Here is a 25,276-nt window from a genome sequence, read left to right on the forward strand (position 1 = left end):
TGGCCTGAAGGAGGGAGCTGGTTATGTTACATTTCCATATAAATTTCTGCCAGTTCACCGATGCTGGGAAAGGGGATGCATGCAAACCCACACTCAGCTGCTCTGTCACAATGTTTCTCCCTTGCCACCCAGTCTATTTGCTATAATTTCTAGACAAGTCACCTCTGGGCCCCATAAATGGTATAAAATGTCCAAATTACCTCTTCCTCCTTTGCATTCTGATCTGTTTCCATCGGTTCCTCATTTTCCTCAAACTTGTGCACTTCCACTAAAGATGCACTGGACACACTAAAAATGCCATGGACATTTACTCGAACCTTGACTTTGACTTTTGAACTTGAGCCATCAGACTGAGGAGTGACTTTCTGAACAGAAAACTGAGCTAGGGACATATGAGAGACAAGAGAGAACAAATAATCTGAGAGGAGGAATTCAAAGATGAATATATAGCCACATAGCCAGGTTATGTGCATTTCTCAGTAACAGGTCAGTAACATGATACCTCAAAGAAGCAATGTGGGTACTCAGAGAATTTTACCAAATCATATTTCTCCTTTCTTTTTCACACATAGTCAAACTCTTAACTTGCCCCAATTAAGGACTCAAACATCTCTTAACCCTCCAAACATTTCTTTCCCTCCAGTCTCTGATTCCAACCTCCCTTTTTAGGCTACTGCCAGATAAATTCCTAAAATAATTCTGTCACATTCTCCTCTATTAACAAAACCCCAATGATTCCATAGTGATTCTGTGATTTATCAAGAACTTGCTCCTTCCAAATTCAGTTACTAAACTAACATCTTATTTGTTTTTTAATTCACAAAACTCTGCAAAGCATGAATTATCATCTTAATTCGGTTAAAACTGAATTTAACTCTTTTCAGTATCTAGCACCATATTATGCACAAAATATACCCAGAATGTGCATTAACCAAGATATATGCTCCCGCCCTAGCTGCTTTGGCTCAGTGGATAGAGCTTTGGCACATGGATTGAAAGGTTCCACATTCGATTCTGGTCAAAGGGCATGTACCTCAGTTGCAGGCTCGAGCCCTGGCCCTGGTCGGGGTTCGTGTGAGAGGCAACCAATTGATGTGTCTCTCTCACATCAATGTTTTTCTCTCTCTCTCTGTTTCTCCCCTGCCTTTCACTCTCACATATGTTTTTTGTTTTTTGCTTTTTAATTCCCAACTCTTTACTTACCTATAGCAGGGTCTGGATAGGGCAACTCCTGAGGAGAGCTATAACAGGCCTCAAGAGTGAAAGGTTCCTTTCTATAAAATGTGAGTACTTTAGAGAAAGGAGCAGCATGATTTTTTGGAAAGACTTCACAGTCACTGAATGAAGAAAAAAGACAAGAACACAAATTTAGGAAATCCTTAACACTTTTGCCCATGAACTCTAGTTTTATAATTACTGTATAGTTTTGGCTACTCTTTAGCTTCATTTCCAGATTATAAATTTCCAAGAACAAAATACACACACACACACACACACACACACACACACGTAATGTGTCCATTTTTTTAAAAAGGAATATATTTCATTCAGTACAAAAAGGCACCATTTCAGCATGATCAAGTATAAGAAACTACATAAGGATACAAATTTAGCCCTGGCTGGTTGGCTCATTGGATAGAGCATTGGCCTGTGGACTAAAGGGTCCCAGGTTAGATTCCGGTCAAGGGCACACCCCAGGTTGCACACGCGATACCCAGTAGGGGGCATGCAGGAGGAAGCTGATCAATGATTCTCTTCCATTATTGATATTTCTCTCTCTCCCTCCCTTTCTTCGCTCTAAAATCAATAAAAACGTATTTAAAAATCCAACAAAAAATGTTACAGATTTAGAGAAGTTGAAAAGGAGCTCAATATTCACTCAGACTGTTTAACATTGAGCTAACTTTAAATACAAAAGTAATTTGGTAAATGCTCTTACGTGGACCCTTCTTCAGCAGGCGAGTTCCACCTCAGGGATATGGGATACGGCACCACATCAGTGATGGAAAACTCTCTCACTTTGAAAGCAGGCGATAAGATTGCACACTAAAATAATAATTTTATAAAATTCCATTTTAACAAACATTGTAAACTGACAGTACAAGGTCTATTTAAAAAGACTTCAGAAAACCATCACCAATAATTTTAAAATATTTACATTAATAATTTAATTGTATCCAAATAAGCAGTTTTATAAACTTCTATTATTTGTCAAATTATCTATAATCTAGCTGTTCCTTGACATTTTTTCATTAACCCCAATCTTTAATTAATATGCATTGCTACTTCATACATAGACAACAGATAAAATGCCAAATCCAACAGTATTTCAGGTTTACCTATGTTTCCAGTATTCATCTACTTATGAACAACACCTCTGATATCCATTTTAAAACAAATATTTCAGAATCTTACCAACTTGAGATCACTCCAAGCCAGGGGTCCTCAAACTACGGCCCGCGGGCCACATGCAAATACAAATATTGTATTTGTTCCCGTTTTGTTTTTTTACTTCAAAATAAGATATGTGCCGTGTGCATAGGAATTTGTTCATGGTTTTTTTTTAAACTATAGTCCGGCCCTCCAACGGTCTGAGGGACAGTGAACTGGCCCCTGTTTAAAAAGTTTGAGGACCCCTGCTCCAAGCTAACCTCAGGTTATTAATTGGATACATAAAATCACCACCGTCTTATTACAATGATTTGTAAGTGGCTAAGAAAAAATACTCACCTGCAGTGCACAACCTCGAGTGACAGCTTCATCAGCATTTAGTGTTGTACTGAGCTCTTTACCAAAAAATTTGCTAATCTTCTCTTTTACTGCAGGGATTCGTGTCGCACCACCAACTATCTCCACTGCATAAATATCTTCTTTCCTTAACTCTATTTTAAAGTGATTAAACATTTAGATTTTAAAAATCTTTAAATTAGTATTTTATAATGAAATGAAAGAGCAATACAGCACCTTATCACAACAAAGTAACTTGCAGATGTGTAACAAAACCTGTCACTCATTCCTTACACTCCGTCCACAACAGCATGCACATCAACATGCGCTCACACACACAGGTGCATAGAATCTGGCAACAAATAGGTATGTTTTGATTCTCAAAATAATAGGGGCAGGGTGGCACAATAATATTGGGATTTAGGAGGTGAGAGTCAGGAATACTCAATGTCCTACAATCTCCAAAAGAGCCTCACACAAAAAATGGTAACAGTTAAGCTAGCCAAAAGGAAGATATGAGGGCCTTGAACTATTGGTCAGCCCTGACACAACATGAAAGAAAAAGAGGTGTTCAGATACACATCTAGCCACTGTAGCACTCCATCCCAAATATAAACATAATCCACATTACAGCACATGTATAATATCCTCATGTCAGAAGGAAAGAAGGTACACACCAAGGTTCTGCTGTCACTCATAAAATAACTCTTAATACCACCCTGGTTTCCTGGTCACATTTTACGTAACACTAAGAATTTGTTGAGAAGGACTATTTAAAGAAACAGGATGTCCCAGTGTGGAAAGAATGTGCCCGTTTGCCATAATCACTGTGATTTAAGAGCTGAACCTTTGTCAAGCTGACAGTACTTTTCAACACTCTGAACTAGCTAGCAACCAACACAACAGTGGATTCTAGATAAACATTTGTCAAACATTTTGGAAAAATTAGTAATATATTCCTAATCAAACTTCTATGTTTTAACCCAAGATAAAAAAGCACCCCATTAAAATCAATATATGGCTATCATATCCTCCCTTTGCTCTAATTGTCATTCAGCAAACAAAAGATTCACTGACAGAAAAGCCTACAAGACTACTATAGCAGCATTGCTAAAGACAATTTTTACCACTATAAAATAACTGAAAAGTTTATACCCATCTTTGAGTCTGAATTAGGTTTCCTGGGAAAACTTTTAGATTTCCCTCGACATGTAACAGTGCGCCCATAAATTACTTGGGGGAAGTGTGAGTTCCAGAGGGAAAATATAAAAAAGCTTAATATAGCATTGATGTTGTTTGTCCAATGAAAATTTGTATAACTAAAAAATAATGAACAATATTTCCAAAGAGTGTGAGGTACACAAACAATTCAACCACAAAAATACTTACTGGATTGTTCCAAAACACTACGAAGTGGTGGCTCCACTCTAGCTAAGAGATCATCACACATCTCCAAAAATTTGCCTCTATAAAAAAAAAAAATTTAAAAAAAGTTTAAATCACATTCTACTTTTATGTGGAATGGATGGCTATAAACAAAAAGACAGATAATAACAAGCACTGGCAAGGATATAAATTGGCTTCCTCACACATTCCCGGTGAAAATATAAAATGGTGCAGCCACTATGGAAAATAGTTTGACAGTTCTTCAAAATGTTAAACAGAGTTACCATATGTGCCAGTAATTCTACTCAATATACAATAAAGAGAAATAAAGCATACAACCATACAAAACCATGAATGTCCACAATAACATCATTCATAAACAGCCAAAAAAGTAGAAAAATCCCTGAAGTCCACCAAATGTACTCAGCAATAGAAATGAATGAATACAAGACTTCAGTTAAGATGACAGCGTCCGTGGTCGGCAAATTGTGGCTCACAAGCCACATGCGGCTCTTTGGCCCCTTGAGTGTGGCTCTTCCTAAACCTTAGGAGTACCCTAATTAAGTTAATAACAATGTACCTACCTATATAGTTTAAGTTTAAAAAATTTGGCTCTCAAAAGAAATTTCAATCGTTGTACTGTTGATATTTGGCTCTGTTGACTAATGAGTTTGCCGACCACTGGGGTAGGTAAATGTGGTACTTGAATCATCCCACAAGCACATCAAAATTACAACTAAACTGCAAACAACCATCATTCAGAACCACCTGAAATCTATCTGAATGGAAGTCCTACAACTAGGGAATTAAAGAAGATGCCCACAGAGACTGATAGAAGGGGCAAAGACAAGGAAAGGCTGATCCTACACCCATGTGTGGCTGCAAAGGTACCCCCAGAGGAGCAGGGGGACCCAGCCCCACTCCAGGCCTCCCTGCCCAGAGTTCCAGTGCCAGAAAGAGGTATCCCCATAACTTTTGGCTATAAAAACAAACAGAGCCAGGCCAGTGTGTCTCAGTGGTTGAGCATCGACCTCTGAACCAGTTAGATACCAACCAGGTCAGGGCACATGCCTCGGTTGCGGGCTTGATCCCCAGTAGGGGCATGCAGGAGGCAGCCGATCAATGATTTTCTCTCATCATTGATCTTTCTATCTATCCCTCTCCCTTCCTCTCTAAAATTACTAAAAATGTATTTTAAAATAAAAAATAGGCCTAGCCAGTTAGAACGTCAGCCCATGGAATTCAGGTCACAGGTTCGATTCCGGTCACTTACCTCAGTTACAGGTTCAATCCCCAGCCCTGGTCAAGGTGCATGTGGGAGGCAACCAATTGATGTGTCTCCCTCACACTGATGTTTCTCTTTCTCTCCCCTCCCTTCACTCTCTCTAAAAACCAATGGAAAAAAATATCCTTGTGAGAGGATTAACAAAAATAATAAAAAATTTAAAAAGGAATGAATACAATAACATGTTAGGATGCAGATGAACTTTGGAAACATTAGGCTAGGTTAAAAAAAAAAAAGCCAATAAAAAACACACACACACATTATGTAACTCAACTTATACAAAAAGTTCAGGATAGGTAAATTCAGAGAGACAGTAGATTTTTAGCTGCCTACCGCTAGAGGAAAAGAAGAGATGAGGAAAGACAGCCACTGAGTGGTTTCTTTTTTTCTTTGTTTTAACACAGTTAATACTTTATCTTTTCGATCCGCTTTAGATTTCCAGAGAAATAAGCAGAAAGTAAAAGAATTCCCATATATCCCGCAACACCCCTCCCCCAGTTCCTCTATTGATACCCTGTAGTGTGATACATTTCTAACAACTGGTAAGCAATACTGATACATGATGGTACATATTAGAATTCTACACGTTTTGACAAATTGTATAATGTTAAGTATCCACCATACAGAGTAGCTTTACTGCCCTAAAAATTCTCCCTATTCCACCCATTCAATTCATCCCTCCCTCCCCAGAACCAACCACTGACTTCACCTTTTTACTGTCTCCAATTTTGCCTTTCCCAGTAAGTCATATAGTTGGAATCACACTGGATTGAGCCTTTTTAAATTGGCTTCTTTTACTTAGAAATGTGTGTTTAAGGGTCCTCTCTGTCTTTTCACAGCTTGACAGCTTATTTAGGGAGGACATTCTCAAACTGGGTTGTGGTGATGGCTGCACAATTCTGTGATTATACTAAAAACCACTGAAATATATACTTTAAAAGAGTCACTTTTATGAATTACGTCACAATAAAAAGAAAAATTGTAGAGATATACAAAATAACCCATCAGAATGGCAAAAATTCAAGACCACTAATACCAATATTGGTGAGGATATATAGCAACACAAAGTCCTACATGTTGTCAAGAACTTAAAAAAACGACAGTTGTATTCCTAATAGCAAGCGATTCCTCAAAAAGCTAAACCCAGAATTACCAAAGGACCCAACAATTCCACTCCTAGGTATATACCCTAAAGAACTGAAAACAAAATACTCAAATACTTGTTCATGAATGTTCACAGCAGCATTATTAACAATAGCTACAAGGTAAAAACAACAATGTCCATCAACTGATCACTGGATAAATGGAATATTATTTGCCATGAAAAGCAGTGAAGTACTAATACATACTACAGTGTGGATGAACCTAGAAAATATTATGTGAAAGAAACTAGAAACCAAGACCAAAAAAAAAGTTTACACATACAGGGGTGGGCAAAAGTAGGTTTACAGTTATAAGTATAAGAAAGCTTGTTCCTATATTATTTATTAAATAATTTTCCCATTTGTGGAATATAGAGAACAACACAGACTGATGAACAGGGACAGATCCAAAGACAGAGAAACAACGATCAGACTATCAATCCCCAGAGGGAAAGTAGGGGAGGGTGGGAGTAAGGGGAAGAGATCAACCAAAGGACTTGTATGCATGCATATAAGCCAAACCAATGGGCACAGACAACAGGGGGATGAGAGCATTAGGGGGCAGGGAGGCTGGAGGTTAATGGGGGGGATGAGGACACATTTGTAATACCTTAACCAATAAAGAAATTTTAAAAATAATAATAATAATTTTCCATTTGAACAACTATAAACCTACTTTTGCCCACCCTTGTATTATATGATTCCATTTATATGAAATATCTAGAATAGGTAAATCCAGAGATAAAAGTAAATTGGTGGTTGCCATGACCCAGATGTAAGAAAAAAGGGAAGTAACTACAATAGGTATGAGTTTTCTTTTGGGGAGATGAAAATGTTTTTTCAGTAGGTAGAGGTAGTCATGGCATGACATTGTGTATGTACTAAATGGCACTGAGTTGTTCACATTAAAATTGTGTAAGAGCACAGCCAGTGTTGCCCAGTGGCTGAGCTTCATCCTATGAACCAGGAGGATTACCGGTCAGGGCTCAATCCCCAGTGGGGGTTGTGCAGGAGGCAGCCAATCAATGATTCTCTCTCATTATTGATGTTTCTATCTCTTTCTCCCTCTCCCTTCCTCTCTGAAATCAATAAATAACATTTTAAAAAATGAAGTGATACAAGAATTTTACCTCAAATTTTTAAAAAAGTAATTAGAAGAAATGCTATAATGTCAGAAATAAATGATCTGGTTTCATTAGTTTGAAAAAAGACTGCTAGTGAGTATTAAAACTAAATGAAGGCTACAAAATAGAACAGAGAATATAACAGCTATGTGCCCTGACATTGCAGATACAGTAAATTGTGTTTTTTCAAAGCAGCACACAAGCTAATCAACTGTTTTCAGCTTTTAAAAGTATAATAAATATCTATTTGGCTCTCAAAATCACCTAACACTCCACTAACAATTTCTGAAACATAAACAGGCACACCCCTACATCCTAGCCCCCACCACCATGTAACACATACAAAACTGATACTTAATAAAAATGAAAACCATCACTTTCAAGCAGGGTGGAAAAGGTGACTGCAAATTTGGTTACTAGGCACAATAATCTAACTCTAGCAGAAAAGGAGCAATTTAAATTCCACCTCAATTTTTTTAAGGCGACACTTCCCTAAATAAGCCATCAGTCTTGCCTGAACTCTACCAATATAGTCCACATCATAAAGAACATCTCATTCTGCCCTAGCCAGTTTGGTTCAATAGATGGAGCATTGGCCAGAGGACTGCAGGGTCTCGGGTTCAAATTCCAGTCAAGGGCACACACCCCGGTTGCAGGCTGGATTCCAGCCCTGGTCAGGGCTCACGTGGGGTGCAACCGATCAATGTTTCTCTGTCTCTCTCTGTCTCTCCCCCTCCCTTCCACTCTCTCTAAAAAATCAATTGGAAAAATATCCTCCGGTGAGGATTAACCAAAAAAAAAAAAAGAACATCTCATTCTCACTACCCAAGCAACCCAACCAGACAACAGGAACATTCAGACAACAGTAACAGTAACATTTCTGAGGAAAGCCCTGAAATATCAAGTACCCAGAATTCTTATGGCACTGTACAGAAAGAGCTGTTGTCCTCAAGAGATCCTGAACTACCCCAAAACACCAATTTCTGAATCAATGACTAAATCAAATTCAACATAATTCTACATTAAAGCATTTTGCCCTGATTTTTATGAAAACTGATAATCATGTATAATTCATGTACATGTTATAACTACCAACTTCCTGCAATATTCAATTAATCAGAAAAACATCAGTTTACATTATTAGAATAATCAAACCCACCTTCACATAAAAAGCAGAATTCTGAATGGCCTCTAATTTTTACCTACTGAACTGAAGTTATCATATAACAACCATGATGATTTCAACAATTAGCTAATTAAGGCTAATAAAAGTGAAGAAAAACCACAATTCAATTTAAGGTCAGAATAGTCAAATGATTACCTATTCATAGTCCCAGACACATCAACGTCGTTCATGAAACACTCAATGCTCAAAGGGAGGTCAGAGGCATTGGCACTCATCAGCTTCTTGAGTTTCTCGCACTCTTGAGACAGGCGTAGTAACGCGCGGATTTTGGACTTTATGTCTAGCTTGTATTTCTTTCCAAATTCTTCACAGAAGTGATTTACTAACACCTCATCAAATTTTCTGCCTCCCAGTGTTGTGTCAAATGCAGTGGCCAGAACCTTAGAAAAAAGATAATTAATTCAAAAATAAAGCAATTTAAAATTTTTTCATGATATATATTTAATGGGTAAATTGTATTTAGGGATGGGGAGACATTAAGATTGAAACAAGGCAATGTGCATGTGTCACTTAATCACTGTTACAACCATTGTGAAAAGAGACACTGTAATCCCCAATTTACAGATGATGTCACAAACCTAGTCAGATCAGATAATCTGCAGGTCATAAAGCTAAAAGTGGTAGAAGTGGAATTCAAAACCCAATCTCATCAATTTCAAAACCCATGCCCTCTCCCACACTAGTCTGCTTCCAAACAGCAATTATATATCCGCCAAATATACTAACATGTCATGTACACAGTTCTGGTCTTATTGTTATCACAAAACTATGAATAACCCCAAAGGCCTTGCTCTATACATCTTACTACCAGGAAAGATGCTAAAGCAGCTGTGGGCAAACTACGGCCCGCCGGATCCAGCCCATTTGAAATGAATAAAACTAAAAAAAAAAAAAAGACCGTACCCTTTTATGTAATGATGTTTACTTTGAATTTATATTAGTTCACACAAACACTCCATCCATGCTTTTGTTCCGGCCCTCCGGTCCAGTTTAAGAACCCATTGTGGTCCTCGAGTCAAAAAGTTTGCCCACCCCTGCCTAAAGCCTTAACTTGCAGCAATTTATTTCTCCAGAGGTCTAAGCTTCCCAGAAATCTAGAATACCAGTCCTAGCCTAGTTTCTTTGAGCCATCAAGTTCTAGTCTTCTACCCTTTTACCCGAAGGCTCAAAACCTTAACAATACCAGCCGGCGTGGCTCAATGGTTGAGCATCGACCTATGAACCAGGAGGTCATGATATAGTTCCCGGTCAGGGCACATGCCCAGGTTTCGGACTTGATCCCCAGTAGGGGGTGTGCAGAAGGCAGCTCATCAATGATTCTCTCTCATTGATGTTTCTATCTTTCTCTCCCACTCCTTTCCTCTCTGAAATCAGTAAAAACATACATTAAAAAAAAACCTTAAGAACAAGAGAATACCTTTATTATAATCTCCTCAATCCTGTGTAAAACCATCAAGAGACTATACGTTAAAGAATCCTCCTAACAAGCCTGTAGATAAGCATTATTTCCCCACATTAAAGTATGGCTCAGAAATCTTAAGAGCTTTTTCCTCATACCTGTCAACTCTTTTTTTAGTATTTATTTGGGGGGAGGACATCAATTTGTTGTTCCAATTATTCACGCATTCATTTGTTGATTTTTGTATGTGCCCTGAGAGGTTGAACCTGCAACCTGGGCGTATTGGGATGATACTCTATAAACAACTGAGCTCGCAGGCCAGGACCCATGCCAACTCTTAATAAATTATTTTAAGCTGACAACTTCCACCCACCCCTATATACTTAGTTTCTAGTTCAGATGATTCATAGCAAGTTTCCATTAGTGAAACAAAATCCTCTGAACATTTACACTGTCTCACAAGTCCCTAATTACCATACATTTGTAATACAGTCTTCCAGAAAAAAATATACTTACTTTAAGTTTTCCTCTATTAAATGCACATACAGAAACTTGATAAGAAGAATGCCCCATGTCTATGAAAACTACATTTCTTGGTTTCTCCTCTAAGGCAGGAAGATCTTGCTTATAGATTCCATATGCAAGAGCAACTACATAGGGAAAAAATTAAATTTGACATATTATCATCTAAGAGTAAACTTAAAATTTAAGTAGGAAACAAAACAGACTTTGTATATAATGAATGGAGCTGCATCATATGCTCAGTTCTAGAAAGAATTAAATTCTTAAAAGCTTTGCATAATTTATTCATGAAAAATATTAACTTCAAAGAGTTATTAAATGCTGACTAAGGTTTCCTTAATGTTTCCAAATCCAGTTTCCAATTCCAATGACTTGGCAATTGCTCCCAAACCACTTCCCCCACTTTCCCAAACATATTTTCCAGGATTTCTTCTACTATTGTGCCATCTCAGCATTCCCACATATCCTGTCCCTGAGATGTTGCTTTACATCCATTCCTCTGACTCCACCAGCCCACAAGTCATAGAAAAGATAAAATCTTTAAATCAAAGCACTGCTCCAAGCACACAATAAATGTATTTCCTTACAAACAACCATGTGATTCAATATGAAGATACAGAAAAAGTACTGGTCAGATTAATTCTTCACATGTGACAGAGTAACCAAAAAAATAAAGAAGAAACCCTAGGATCTTCACAACATTCAAGATTAAGTAAAAAATTTTAGTTAATAGTCTCTCTTACCTGCAGTAGTTTCATTCATTAATCGCAGGCAATTGAGACCAGCAATCTGTGTTGCATCCATTACTGACCTTCTTTCTGCATCAGTATAGAAACAAGGAACCTACAAAAAATTTTAGAAGTTTACTGTATTATGGAGATTCATTTAAGATGCACCTGTCAAAAAAAACAGTAAAATCCAGAACCACCCTCAGTCAACTACAGGCATTTATTCTGCTTATGATCAGAGGATTTCAAACCAGTAGAGAAAATTTAGGAAATTCAACAAGTAGTAGTGAGACAATGGATAGCCAGCCATATTGACAATAATAAATTGGCATCCCTACTGTACAACTTATACCAAAATATACGTCAAATCAAAGACTTAAATGTAAAAAAAAAAATCAAGAGTACTAGAATGAAAGAAATTTTACCATCAGATTAAGTTAGGATTTTCTAAATATAACACCCAGAAGAAAAGAAAAATTTGTGACTCATAAAAAATTCTAATGACCAAATGGGGAAAATATTTGCAACTCACATCATAAAAGCGCAAAGATCTAATCTAATAATATGTAACGAACTACGGGTCAAAATGAAAAATCACAAACTCAGAATAAAATGAGCAGAGAACAGGAATATTTCAAACAACAGAAAATACAAAACGGCTCTTCAATTTTAAAATGTTCATCTTTACCTAAATAGTAAGATTACATACACTTTGATACCATTATTCTACCTATTAGAATTAGCTAAAACACCAATAAGCTGTGCTGGTGAGGCTGCAGTGAAATAAGCCCTTTCAAAGATTACAGGTGGAAGTGTGAATTACTGCAAATTCTTTGAAGGGTAACTGAACAGCTGTAAAAATTACAAATACAGCCCAGACAGTGTGTCTCAGTGGTTGAGCATCAACCTGTGAACCAAGAGGTCACTGGTTCGATTCCAGGTCAGGGCACATGCCCGGGTTTCTGGCTTGATCCCAGTAGGGGGCGTGTAGGAAGCAGCTGATCAATGATTTTCTCTCATCACTGATTTTTCTCTCTCTCTCTGAAATTAATTTTTTAAAAAATGTTTTTAATTACAAATACAGCCCAGCCAGTGTGGATCAGTGGTTGAGCATCAACCCATGAATCAGGAAGTCAAAGTTAGGCTCCTAGTAAGGGGCATGCAGGAGGCAGCCAATCAATGATTCTCTCTCATCATTGACGTTCTATCTCTCTCTCCCTCGCCCTTCCTCTCCCTAAAATTAATAAAAATAAAAAATAAGAAATTACAAATACAGTAGTCCATTTGGGGGTATGCAAGACCCCCGGTGGATGCCTGAAACTGAGGATAGTATCAAACCCTATATATGCACGATGTTTTTTTCTATATATACACACCTGTGGTAAAGTTTATAAATTAGGCATAGTAAGAGATTAACGCCACCTAATCATAAAATGTAACAATTATACAATATACTGTAATAAAAGTTAAGTGAATATGGTCTCTCCCTCAAAATACCTTGTAGTACTGTCCATACAATGTGGATACAATGAACAAAAGGATGATTCATAATGCCAGCAGGACAGAGCAGGCAAAGCAGGACCCAGAATGGCATGCAACTTTAATTTATGAATGGTTTGTTTCTGGAATTTTCCATTTAATATATTTGGACTGAGGTTCACTGCATGTAACTGAAACCACGGAAAGTGAAACCATGAATAAGGGGGAAACTATTATAAACATATCTTTTGTCCCAGCAATTGTACTTCTAAGAAGTTAGTCTATAAATTCTACAAACTTATCATATAAGAGCAAAATGACATTTAAATGTACTCATTGCAGCATTCTTTTTTTTTTTTTTTTTTTATAAATACAGCACAGGAAGGTCTGGTGGGGAGGGGGAGTCATCTGAGGACAGAAACGGGGGCAAAGACTCTTTTTCCATAAGACATTCAAACAGAGACAGCATTCTTCACAGAAAAAAAAAAACTGCCCTAGCTGGTTTGGCCCAGTGGATAGAGCTTCCACCTGCGGACTAAAGGGTCCCAGGTTCAATTCCAGTCAAGGGCATACGCCCAGGTTGCGAGCTTGATCCCCAGTAGGGGACGTGCAGGAGGCAGCTGATCAATGATTAAAAAAAAAAAAACTGGATGTGCAACAGAGACTAGCTAAATAAGTACCTCATAAACTGGAGTCTCGCAGACATTAAAAGGAATGATGCACTTCTTTACTGCTATGGAACGAATACAAGATAAATTGTCCAAAATTTGTTAAAAGAAAAAAGTTAAAAAGGATCTATCTAGATTTGCTTCAGTACATAAAAGCCTCTAGGAAGATCTGTATGTGACAAAGTGGTAAAATTGGTAACTTTGGGAAGGAAATACTACTTACTAGATAACAAGGGTGCGGAAGCTTCCATACACCCTCCTATCTACACATTTGATTTTTGAACACTGAGCTATTATTACCTTTCTAAAAAAATAAAGTTTATGTTTTAACAATAATCAATTTATATATTAAGCACAACACACCAAGGTTCTATTTACATAGCAATCAGATATAACATTAGTACAAAGAGCTAAGAGTAATGACTGTGCAGAAGAGAGTTCACATAGAGACCAGAGATAGCTATCCTTAGAAAGGTCTAATGACAAGATGGGCCCTTTCCTAGAATCCAGAAACTTGAGTGATAAACAGTTCCCTAAGTTGATACAAACACTTCCCTAAATGTTAAGAGTGAGGCACTGTGCCTAAACTGTTTCTACAACGTAATTTATGCGGAATACCTACTTTACTTCTGAAAGTCTGTATTTTGGTACATGCTAGGCATAAGGTACCTACATGACTGACTCTGCCCCTCCATAGAAACCCTCGACTCCGGGTAGGCTACGGGCAGAACTTCCCTGGTGTATGACATTTTCACATATGCTGTCACAATTTGTTGCTGGAATAATTAAGCAGTGCTTAATTAACAGGGACTCTTGGCCCTAGCTGGTTTGACTCAGTGGATAGAGCATCATCAAGCTTGTACTGAAGGGTCCCAGATTTGATTCCGATCAAGGGCACATGCCTGGGTTGTGGGCTTGATCCCCAGTGGGAGGTGTGCAGGAGGCAGTCAATCAATGATTCTCTCTCAACATTGATGTTTTTCTCTCTCTCTCTCTCCCTCTTCTTTCCTCTCTGAGATAGATAGATAAGATAAGATAAGATAAGATAAGATAAGATAAGATAAGATAAGATAAGATAAGATAGGGCTTTTGGAAGCTTGTGCCTGGTTTCCTCCAGACATTCATTGCCCATGTACCTTTTCCCTTTGTTGATGTTGCTTTCTGCGCTTTCGCTGTAATAAATCTTAGCCTTAAGAACAGCCATACTCTCTGAGTCCTGTGAATCCTCTTAGCAAATCATCAAAACTCAGTGTAGTCCTTAGGTCCCCCAGCACATGACTTAACACATCACCTCTAAACGTACTCAAAAAGTTGAAAACACCACTCAAGCATTTTACTTCAACACTGAGCATAATTCAGGATCAATGTTAAAGGCACTAACTAGATGGGGAAATGAGGACAAATCTGACAGACGAATAAAGAGCAGAAAGCATCTAAAAAAATAGTGTCTGTACTGAATCTTTAAGAGAAGCATCATTTTTATTCTTTGCATCAACCAGAATGTAGCACAACAGTCATAATCCAATTTTTCCCAACAAATGTCAGTTCTGCTTTACTAGATAGCCAAGAATTATGGAATCCACCAGACAACAGACTGTGGTGAAAAAACTACCTAACAGTCCTTGCTTTGTCAACCAATGCAACAACAAAGGAGGCCACAGAGATAACATCTATGCTATCTAATAATAGACAAACATGGTAATTGACCATACCTTCGCTATGCCTCCTATTGGCTAATCGGTGCAATATGCAAATTAACCGCCAACAAAGATGGCAGCAAATTTGCATACTGCAGGCAGGGCGGGACAGTGCAACCTGCCCGCCCCACTGCCAGCCGCCGCCCGCCAGCCCTGCAGTCCGTATGCACGGCCCAGCAGCCGGTGGGGCGGGGCGTGGTGGATCGCGTTCTGCCCGCCCCATCCCACCGCCCGCCGGGCCTGCCATGTGCGGTGGGCAGCGGGGCGGCGCAGCAGAGGGCCTGCCATCTGCCACCTGAGGAGTCAGCCTAAGCCAGCAGGTGGTTATCTCCTGAGGGGTCCCAGACTGTGAGAGGGCACAGGTCTGGCTGAGGGACATCCCCCACCCCACCCCCACCAGTGCACAAATTTTTGTGCACCGGGCCTCTAGTATATATATAAACAGGTAATATGCAAATTAGCCAGGCATCACAACCGCTGGAGGAGGCTGCACCAGGAGCGCTCAGGAAGAACTGCCCGCACAGATGGGCGGGAGAGGACTGTGTGCCGCTCCCAGCCCCAGCAGACATACACACACCAGGGGTGGGGACATGCTCCGTGCTCCAAGCCGGGCTGCACAGCACGGCTCGGAGCACGCCTCCACCCCTGCGGGGACACACACCAGTGGTGGGGACGTGCTCCATGCTCCAAGCCGGGCTGCATAGCACGGCTCAGAGCACGCCCCTGGTGGGTGGCAGCAGCGGCCAGAGGGAAGCAGCCCCTGTCCCTGATGCCTGGCGGCGGCTGGAGCAAAGCAGCCCAGGTCCCACATGCCTGTCAGCAGCCGGAGCGAAGCAGCCCAGGTCCTGGGTGCCGGAGGGAAACCGGTGCCAGCAGCCAGGGGAAGGAAGGCCTATTCTTGCACGAATCTTCGTGCATCAGGCCTCTAGTATCAGATAACAGCCACGGAAAGAGGAGATTCAGTGACAAAGCCAATGCAACTGCCAAAATTTCAATGGTTGCTAAGGACTCCATCATATTACAAGCACATTGCTACAAACAGCCAAGCTTCCATCTAGATAGGATTATGGAAAAGACAAGATAAAGTCTATTGCTGTTTGCCTTTAGAGCTAGATACAGTGACAGCAAAGATACAGAGATACAAAGGGAGAAAAATAAAGCATTTTTCATTGAGAGTATTCAACTAATTTAACAAATAAGTAGCCACTAGACCAGCCGTGGGCAAACTACGGCCTACGGGCCGGATCCGGCCCATTTGAAATGAATAAAACTAAAAAAAAAAAAAGACCGTATCCTTTTATGTAATGATGTTTACTTTGAATTTATATTAGTTCACACAAACATTCCATCCATGCTTTTGTTCCGGCCCTCCGGTCCAGTTTAAGAACCCATTGTGGTCCTCGAGTCAAAAAGTTTGCCCACCCCTGCACTAGACACTATGCTCAGTGCTACAAGAAATCCAGGATGAAGTGGGTTTAAGATAAGCCTTTAAATAGGCAGAATAACAGAGGAGGCTGGAGCAATAACTAGGGACGAGAAAAGAGAATTCAAGAAAATGAGGTCTAGTTTGATAAATTTCTTAAAATAATCAATCATACAACCTAAGGCAAAAACCAATATTATTTGCAGTTAAAATGAAAATGCTTCTTCATGCAAGTCTTAATAATGAGTAGGGCTCCAACTCACTGAAACAACACAGTCCACAACAGGCTTTTTAAGAACACTTTCTGCTGTCTCCTTCAGCTTGGACAAAAGCATGGCAGTCACTTGCTCCGTGGTAAAATTTCGTTCTTCCTCCATATATTTCACCTGCAATAAAATGACAAAAGGATCTAGACATATATTTTTCATGTCCTAAGAGCCTAAAATGAGCAATATCTCACCATCATCAATGAAACATTACCTCAAGATAGAATTGAAGAAAGCTAGTTTTAGAAGCAAAAATAATTTAAAGGTCACTTTTATCTTTATAACATGTACATGATACTTAAAGATGAGGACCACTACATAAACAATGTTGTGGCAAGTTTATCAATAAAATCTGAGACAATTACCTGTGCAGAAGCAAGTTGGTGTAGCTCACCATGAACTACATTGCCCCTCTGTAAAGGGGTTGGTGGTGAACTATTTTACCATCTGACATACTGTGTGTTATCACCTCCCCAATATTCAATCTAACCTGAGGACATGGTTTTGGTCAAATTCATTCACTGCTATAGCTCTAATACTGACAGACCTGACAAAATAAATACTTGGTGAATTAAAGAATATTAAAAAAAAGCTTCGAGATAGCCTACCCTGGATGAAGTCTGCAACTTTGACAAGAGTTGCAAACTTTGTATGTTGAAAGGCTGGGTAGAATAAGTAAGCCCCATCCCACATATACCCGTAACTCCCCCACTACAATGCAGACCAGAAATGTCACTCTCTTCTTTTAAATCTGCTGCTCTAACTCAGCTTGAAAGCTACCTACTCCTTACTCCCCAGCCCAACCATAATGTACTCTGGTTTAGAGTCTAACAGTTTCTCATTTTACTGCATGATAAAGATGGGAAAATAACCTTCGTGGTGAGCCTCTAAGTGGCCTCTCCTTCCCTGCTATTTATATAAACTTAGTCAACTCCTACCCTCGTACTTGGATCTACCTAACCTCCAGGTCTTCTCCTTAGTCTCTTTCTCCTTTGGCTCTTGCAATGCTTATGACTAAATCTGCCAGTATTCAGCCTCTTTCTTTCTTAATGTTAAGTATCCCATCCCCCATTTCTTCACCTCGCCCTTTTTCCCTCCTCTGTACTCCAGCTTTACTCCCTTACTAGGTCATCCAAACTTCTGAGATTATTGCCATAGATATCCTAAGTAAACACAGAGATCATACTTCAGTTATCAGAATTCATCACTTCTAAATTCAACTGAATTCTCAGCTACAATGGCACCAACAACTACCTTTTTCTCTCAATTCTCATCACTCTTGGAATGTATGCCTGTTCTCATGATTCTGATTTCTCCAATTGGAAGGTCTCAAACACCAAATCTCCTATCTCTAAACTCACTTGCCTGGAAAGTTCAACCACCCTCTCCTGTGTTCTTCTTACCACCTCTGAGTACTAAAGAGACAGTGGAGTGCACCCTACCCATCCCCAGCCTCTCACCTCTTTTGAACGATCAGTTCACTGCAAGCTTCACAAAGAGGATCTTCTAGATATCCCAGAGGTATCAAAAACTAAACTCCCTTTTCCTCAAAAGAACATCTTTTTCAATCTAATTCATATTGTCAAAAGTATGGCCATATATCTGGCTAATGACTTAATAGTGTTGATTTCTTTGCTCTTCCACAAATCACACCCTAAAATCACATCAGTAAACAAGACAGGTTTGGCTCAATGAATAGAGCATCAGCCTGCAGACTGAAGGGTCCCAGGTTCGATTCCGGTCAAGAGCACATGCCCAGGTTGTGGGCTTGATCCCCATTGATGCTTCTATCTCCCTCTCCCTCTCCTTTCCTCTCTGAAATAAAAAATAAAAATTTTAAAAAAAAAGACAAGCAGCAATGGCCGCATTAATTTTATCACTACCTGCCCTAACCAGTTTGGCTCAGTGGATAGATCGTCAGCCTGCGAACTGAAGGGTCCCAAGTTCGATTTCGATCAAGGACATGTACCTTGGTTGCAGGCACATCCCCAGTAGGGGGTGTGCAGGAGGCAGCTGATCGATGTTTCTCTCTCATCAATGTTTCTAACGCTCTATCCCTCTCCCTTCCTCTCTGTAAAAAAATCAATAAAATATCTTTTTTTTTAAAAAATTTTATCACTACCACCGATGGTTCTCAATCAAAATCCAAATCACTGAAAAAAATGCCAAATGGTCTTTACTAGCAAGTTTTTCCTAAGCATTTTCATTATACTATGAAATCAGAATGGTATTGATATACACTGACCTAATAAAATAAAATGCTGTATTTTAATCATCAGGAATTATCTTGAGAACCTTACCTTTATACCTGTTAATCCAGTAGGTAATTGCACAATATCATATGCAAGGTTAGATTTTTCTGCCTCCACAAACGGATCAGAGAATGCTCGGCCATGGAATCTTTTAAATCCCTGGACTGTGTTCTTTGCATTGGAAATGATCTAAGAGAAAAGAAAGCTGAATCAAAAAGTAGAAAGACTGATACCAATTAAATTAGGAAAAAAGAAAATCAATAGCATCAGATTAAATTAGCATCATTGTAACTCCACAAAGTTTCCTTTTGAGTTTCAGTTTTCTTCAGCACTAAACTTTTCTGAATGAGGACTAGCACGTGAAATGAGGCTTGAAGGGTGAGGAACTTGAACAAGTAACACAGAGATCACAGACAGTCCCGCTTGTCCTGCTTCTCCATATAGACAGGTCATTATACTTACAAAAGTATTTACCACCTTAAAATTCCAAAACATTTACACATAATGACTTTTATTAGCTTTTAAAAATTACTCACAGTTTGTGATTCAAGCTTTCCAGGAGTCAGTATGGAAGTATGTGTCAATTCAGAAACTCTAGTGAAAGAAACTTACCATACTGACAGAGTATCTATATCCTATCTAATAAAAGAGAAACATGGTAATTAGCCATACAGCCACTACCCTTCCCATTGGCTAATCACTGAGATATGCAAATTAACTGCCAACCAAGATGGCGGCCGGCAGCCAGGCAGCTGACGCAAACAGGGAGGCTTGCTTGCTCCAGTGACTGAGGAAGCCAGGTTCCCCACCTGCCTTGCCGGCCTCTCAGCTGCTCTCTAAGAAACATTGTAACAAATATAGAAGCTCAACAAAATCCCAGAAACCTCCTTTCAGTCAGCCAGGCTTCAGCCAGCAGGACCGCAACATTGTGTCAAATACAGAAGGTAAACAAAGGCCGGAAACCTGCTTTCAGCAGCCGAGCCTCAAGAGCTAAAGCTGGCCCAGAATAAAAAAAAAGAAAAGAAAAAAAAGAGCGGTTGGGAGCTTCAGTCACCCGCCAGCCTGAAAACAGCCCTCAGCCCCTCACCCAGGCTGGCCAGGCACCCCAGTGGGGACCCCCACCCTGATCTAGGACACCCTTCAGGGCAAACCAGCCGGCCCCCACCCGTGCACCAGGCCTCTATCCTATACAGTAAAAGGGTAATATGCCTCCCAGCACCGGGATCAGCGGAGTCGCGAGGCCTCCCAGCACCGGGATCAGCGTGACAGGGGGCAGCGCCCAAACCCCCTGATCGCCCTGCGGCTCTGTGTGTGTTACAGGGGGCGGGGCCACAACCCCCTATCCGCCCTGCTCTGTTCGCGACAGGGGAAGGCGCCCCAACCCGCTGATCAGCCCTGCTCTGTGCCTGATAGGGGGGAGCTCCCCAACCCCCTGGTCGCCCTGCGGCTCTGTGTGTGACAGGGTGCGGCGCCCCAATCCTCCCGCCCCCCACGGGCCCTGCTCTGTGTGTGACACGGTAGAGCCATAACCTCCCCATCAGCCCTGCCCTGAGTGTGAGAGTGGCGGAGCCCCAACCCCCTGATCCGCCCTGCTCTGTGTGTGACAGGGGGCGGTGCCCCAACTCCCCTATCGGCCCTACTCTGTGAGTGACAGGGGAGAGCTCCCCAACCCCCTGATGAGCCCTGCTCTGTGCATGACAGGGGGTGGCGCCGCAACCTCCCCATCAACCCTGCCTTGAGTGTGACAGGGGGCAGTGCCCCAAACCCCCAATCGGCCCTACCCTGAGCGTGACTGAGGGTGGCATCGCAACCTCCCAATCCGCCCTGCTCTGTGCATGACAGGGGGCGGCGCCCCAACTCCCCAATCGGCCCTGCTCTGAGCCCGACCAGGGGCTGCACCTAGGGATTGGGCCTGCCCTCTGCCACCCGGGAGCAGGCCTAAGCCAGCAGGTCGTTATCTCCCGAGGGGTCCCAGACTGCGAGAGGGCACAGGCCGGGCTGAGGGACCCCCCTCCCACCACTCCCGAGTGCACAAATTTTTGTGCACCGGGCCTCTAGTATATATGTAAAAGGCTAATATGCAAAGTGTCCCCTTGGGAGTTTGACCAGGAGTTCGATCACTTGCAATGACATGTGCTGACCACCAGGGGCAGCGCAGAACAAAGGAAGGCCCCAGCTGGCAGCTGGAAGGCCCTGATCAGCCCTGATCGCTGGCCAGGCATAGGAATTTCGTGCACTGGGCCTCTAGTTATTTATAATACCAGAAAACTAGAAATAGCCTAAATGTGTATAGGTAAATAAATTACGGTATAGCTATATAGTGGGCAAGATTATTTTAGGACGTTGGAAGACAAGTATCTATATAGTATGACTTCACTTTTGTAGGAGAGAAGCTATTTATATGCTTAGAAAGGGTACAAAAGGTTACACATTCAGATACTAAGTGATTTTTGGATGGTGGTAGTACAGTAACTTCCAAATTCCCTATAATATTCTATCTATATATTTTTTATTTCTCTACAATAAACTACTATAATTTACGAGAGGAAAAAACACTGGCAAAGACATTCAAAAAATTCAAGAATGAACTTGTGCTTAAACTCCTCTTCTGAATGCCAGAGCTAAGTGTACCAAGCCCTAAGGATAAGCTACAGAGCCCCTCTGCATCAGGTATGTCCAAGGGCCCACACAGAAGACTTTTTGTAAAACAATGCCTCCCAAATCAGGCCCAGCTTCAGCAAGCTGCCAAGTAGAAACTCAATACCACAATTAACTATGTCAACCAAGAACTAGGCAGCCAATTTAATATAATAACTATTCTCAATAATGAAAGAAAATTTTAAAAACAGGAAGAATTCACTGAAATTTTAGAAGAAAAGACATTCAATACAGCTGTGTACTTGCTATCTACTGCCTCCTAAAACATCTTGAACTTTTTAAAAATAAGATTATAAAACACCTGGTTTAATTAATAATCAACTGGCCAACCACCATTTTCTTAGGCTTATGAATTTTAGGCCCTTCTGGGTCCAGAAAGAGAGACAAGTATTCATTCTATATTTTGCCCCAAATTGAACCATAAAAAGATTAAATATGCAACTCCTTAATGTCACAGCAACCTCAGACACTCAGGATAACAGAACTCTTGGGATTCTGCTGCTCTGAAACCAGCAAATATGTCAGATACCTAGTTTACAAAATAAAGTAATGGTAAGTTAATGTGTTTCTACAAGTATGCTTTCCTTCCTTGAGAACCTTGATTAACAAGATCTAATCTAGAAACAACAATGACCCTCAATATTAGTAAGAAAGGCCCAAGGAGACGACTTTAAAGAGCATTTTAAACATCAAGGAACAAGCAAGCCTGTTTAAAACAAGTTCTGGGCAAAATACATCCTAGCAGTTTGCATTAAACAGATTATACTGTTCATGCTGTTCACTCAAGTACATGCAAATAGGGATAAGTCTGTCTCACATGCATGCACTGCCCTACCAGTGCTAGACACATAATGAGCACGCAAATAGTTGCTAAATGGAGCGAGGGATAAACCAGAAAAATAACTCATTTTAGGAAAAAACGAAACTCTACCTACCTGGCTTTTAGCTGCTGCTCCAATTGACCGATTCTTAGGACCAAAAGAAATGCAAGCCCTAGAAGATAAAACAAACATTTTAGTATATTACATCCTAAATTAATGCAACATTACAGTACATCCACAACCATACCAGGCAAGAATTCTGTCTTCACTAAAAAACCGTTTATTTTATCAGCACACAGTAAGTCTATGACTTTAACCTTTATAGTGTTCAGTAAAACTGTCCACAGAATAGGTTGCCTCTTAAAATAATTGGAGTCCTCTCATTTACATGTTGCAGTTTTATGTGATGACAATCTGTCTAAAATACTAGAGTTGGACTAGCCAGTCTCCACTCTCCTCTCATTCTTGAAGTCTGATGTTCAAATCCCAACATAAAATAATGTACCCTCATATCAATTCATCAATTAAATGTTCTTTGTTTTTTAAAACAACTTATAACTACAAAAAGAGAACAGCCTATAAATTCTGAAAACTCTTGTCCTTTAGTATATAAATAAAAAGTAATTTTTCTAGAAGTAGCTTCTGAGGACTCAACTTCTGACAAAGAACTTCATTCCCACTTCTGAACACATTCTTCCAAATCACCTATTCATATACTGCCTTTTGGTATGACCTATTTGCTGCTTAATTTAGAAAGCGAAACTGAAGCCTGCTTAAAGGTAAACTACTTTAAAATACTATGCTTAAGCTTAAAGTCAGCTATATTGGAGTTGAAGCTTTTGCTATCATGACCCCTATGCATCACTCTTCGTTTTTTATTCTAATTAATCCCTATGTTACCCTGTATTCCCTTAATTTTCATATATCTGTCACCTCCCTTTACAGTAGCTGCTTTCTCTTAAGCTATAAAATCAAATTTACTGCCACCACCTAAAAAAAATCCCAAAAGACATAGCTCTTCCAAGAGTCTATTTCCCCTTAAGGTAGTAAAGCCCACTTTCTTCTGCTTTAATTATCATGAATGCATAAATTGCTCATATGTAGTATCTCACTTAATCCCCATCAACACCCTATCTTATTCCCATTTTATAGGAAACTGAGATCAAAAAGGCATTAAGTAAATTTATCCAGGGCCATATAATCAGAAAGCAATGGAGTAAGATCATTTCTCCATACTTTACATTCTATTTTTGGCTTTCTCTATCCTCCCTGGAAACCTACTTCTTTCAATTTAGCAGAGTAAGAAATAGGGCTCTGAAGTCATACTGCATTGGTCCAAATCTGAATATTTAAATGACCTTACTAATTAAATTAAGTAAAATTGTACTTAAATTTACTAGCCCTATGCATAGGGGTAGAATGCTGGGCCTCTCTGGACCTCTGTGGCCCTTTTCAACCAATGGGGTAAGTGAGAACCCTGTGAGCTAATCTCCCAGAGCAGTTATGGTTTAGCTTGGTATCATCAGATTTCCTCTGAATCCTACACTCTGTGGGGCTAGAACATGCTGGGCATAGCCCCTCAAGAAGCTCAGCCTTCCTGCATCTATACCAATCACGAAAAATTTTTTTAAATGTATTTTTACTAGAGGCCCGGTGCACAAAAATTTGTGCACTTGCGGGGGGGGGGGGGGGACCTCAGCCCGGCCTGTGCCCTCTCGCAGTCTGGGACCCCTCAGGGGATGACCACCTGCTGGCTTAGGCTTGCTCCCTGGGGGGACTGGGCCTAAGATGGCAATCAGACATCCCTCTGGCAGCCCAGCAGCCCTCGAGGGATGTCCACTTGCCAGCGGGGAGCAGACCTAAGCTGCAGTCAGACATCCTTAGTGCTGCTGAGGAGGCAGGAGAGGCTCCCACCACGACCGCTGTACTGGCAGCCGTCAGCCTGGCTTGTGGCTGAGCAGAGCTCCTCCCATGTGAGAGCACCCTGACCACCAGAGGGCAGCTTCTGCATTGAGCCTCTGCCTCCTGGTGGTCACTGTGTGTCATAGTGACGAGTCATTCCCAGTCATTCTGCTGTTAGGGTCAGTTTGCATATTACCCTTTTACTATATAGGATAGAGGCCTGGTGCACAGGTGGGGGGCGGCTGGTTTGCCCTGAAGGGTGTCCCGGATCAGGGTGGGGGTCCCACTTGGGTGCCAGGCCAGCCTGGGTGAGGGGCTGATGGCTGTTTGCAGCTGGTCACATCCCCTTAAGGGTGGCAGTCCCCACTGGGGTGCCTAGCCAGTCTGGGTGAGGGGCTGAGGGCAGTTTTCAGGCTGGCCAGTGACTGAAGCTCCCAGTCTCTCCTTTTTTCTTTTTTTTCTTTTTTTATTCTGGGGTTTATTTACCTTCTATAATTGAAACATTGTTGCCATCACTGGCGCTCCCAGCTCTGAGGCCATGGCCAGCTGAAAGCAGGTATCTGGCATTTGTTTAGCTTCTATAATTGAAACATTGTTGCTTTCAGGCTCAG

At 40.7% G+C, this 25,276-nt stretch overlaps 1 protein-coding gene across 1 annotated transcript in view; it reads right to left on the reverse strand.

The window, feature by feature from the left end:
• The window catches only part of HSPA4 (heat shock protein family A (Hsp70) member 4), a 44,721-nt gene that overhangs the window by 11,022 nt on the left and 8,423 nt on the right, over positions 1-25,276 (reverse strand). Inside the window, exons 2-12 of the mRNA XM_036312796.1 lie at positions 22,878-22,935; positions 19,333-19,473; positions 17,030-17,152; positions 11,515-11,614; positions 10,766-10,899; positions 8,986-9,230; positions 4,117-4,193; positions 2,731-2,882; positions 1,940-2,046; positions 1,204-1,337; positions 201-382 (exon numbers count right to left, since the gene is read on the reverse strand). Of these exons, the coding sequence (XP_036168689.1) occupies positions 201-382; positions 1,204-1,337; positions 1,940-2,046; positions 2,731-2,882; positions 4,117-4,193; positions 8,986-9,230; positions 10,766-10,899; positions 11,515-11,614; positions 17,030-17,152; positions 19,333-19,473; positions 22,878-22,935 (1,453 nt within the window). The remainder of the gene's footprint in view (positions 1-200; positions 383-1,203; positions 1,338-1,939; positions 2,047-2,730; positions 2,883-4,116; positions 4,194-8,985; positions 9,231-10,765; positions 10,900-11,514; positions 11,615-17,029; positions 17,153-19,332; positions 19,474-22,877; positions 22,936-25,276) is intronic.

Source organism: Myotis myotis, unplaced genomic scaffold, assembly GCF_014108235.1.
Source record: "Myotis myotis isolate mMyoMyo1 unplaced genomic scaffold, mMyoMyo1.p scaffold_m19_p_6, whole genome shotgun sequence".
NCBI classification, from domain to species: domain Eukaryota; kingdom Metazoa; phylum Chordata; class Mammalia; order Chiroptera; family Vespertilionidae; genus Myotis; species Myotis myotis.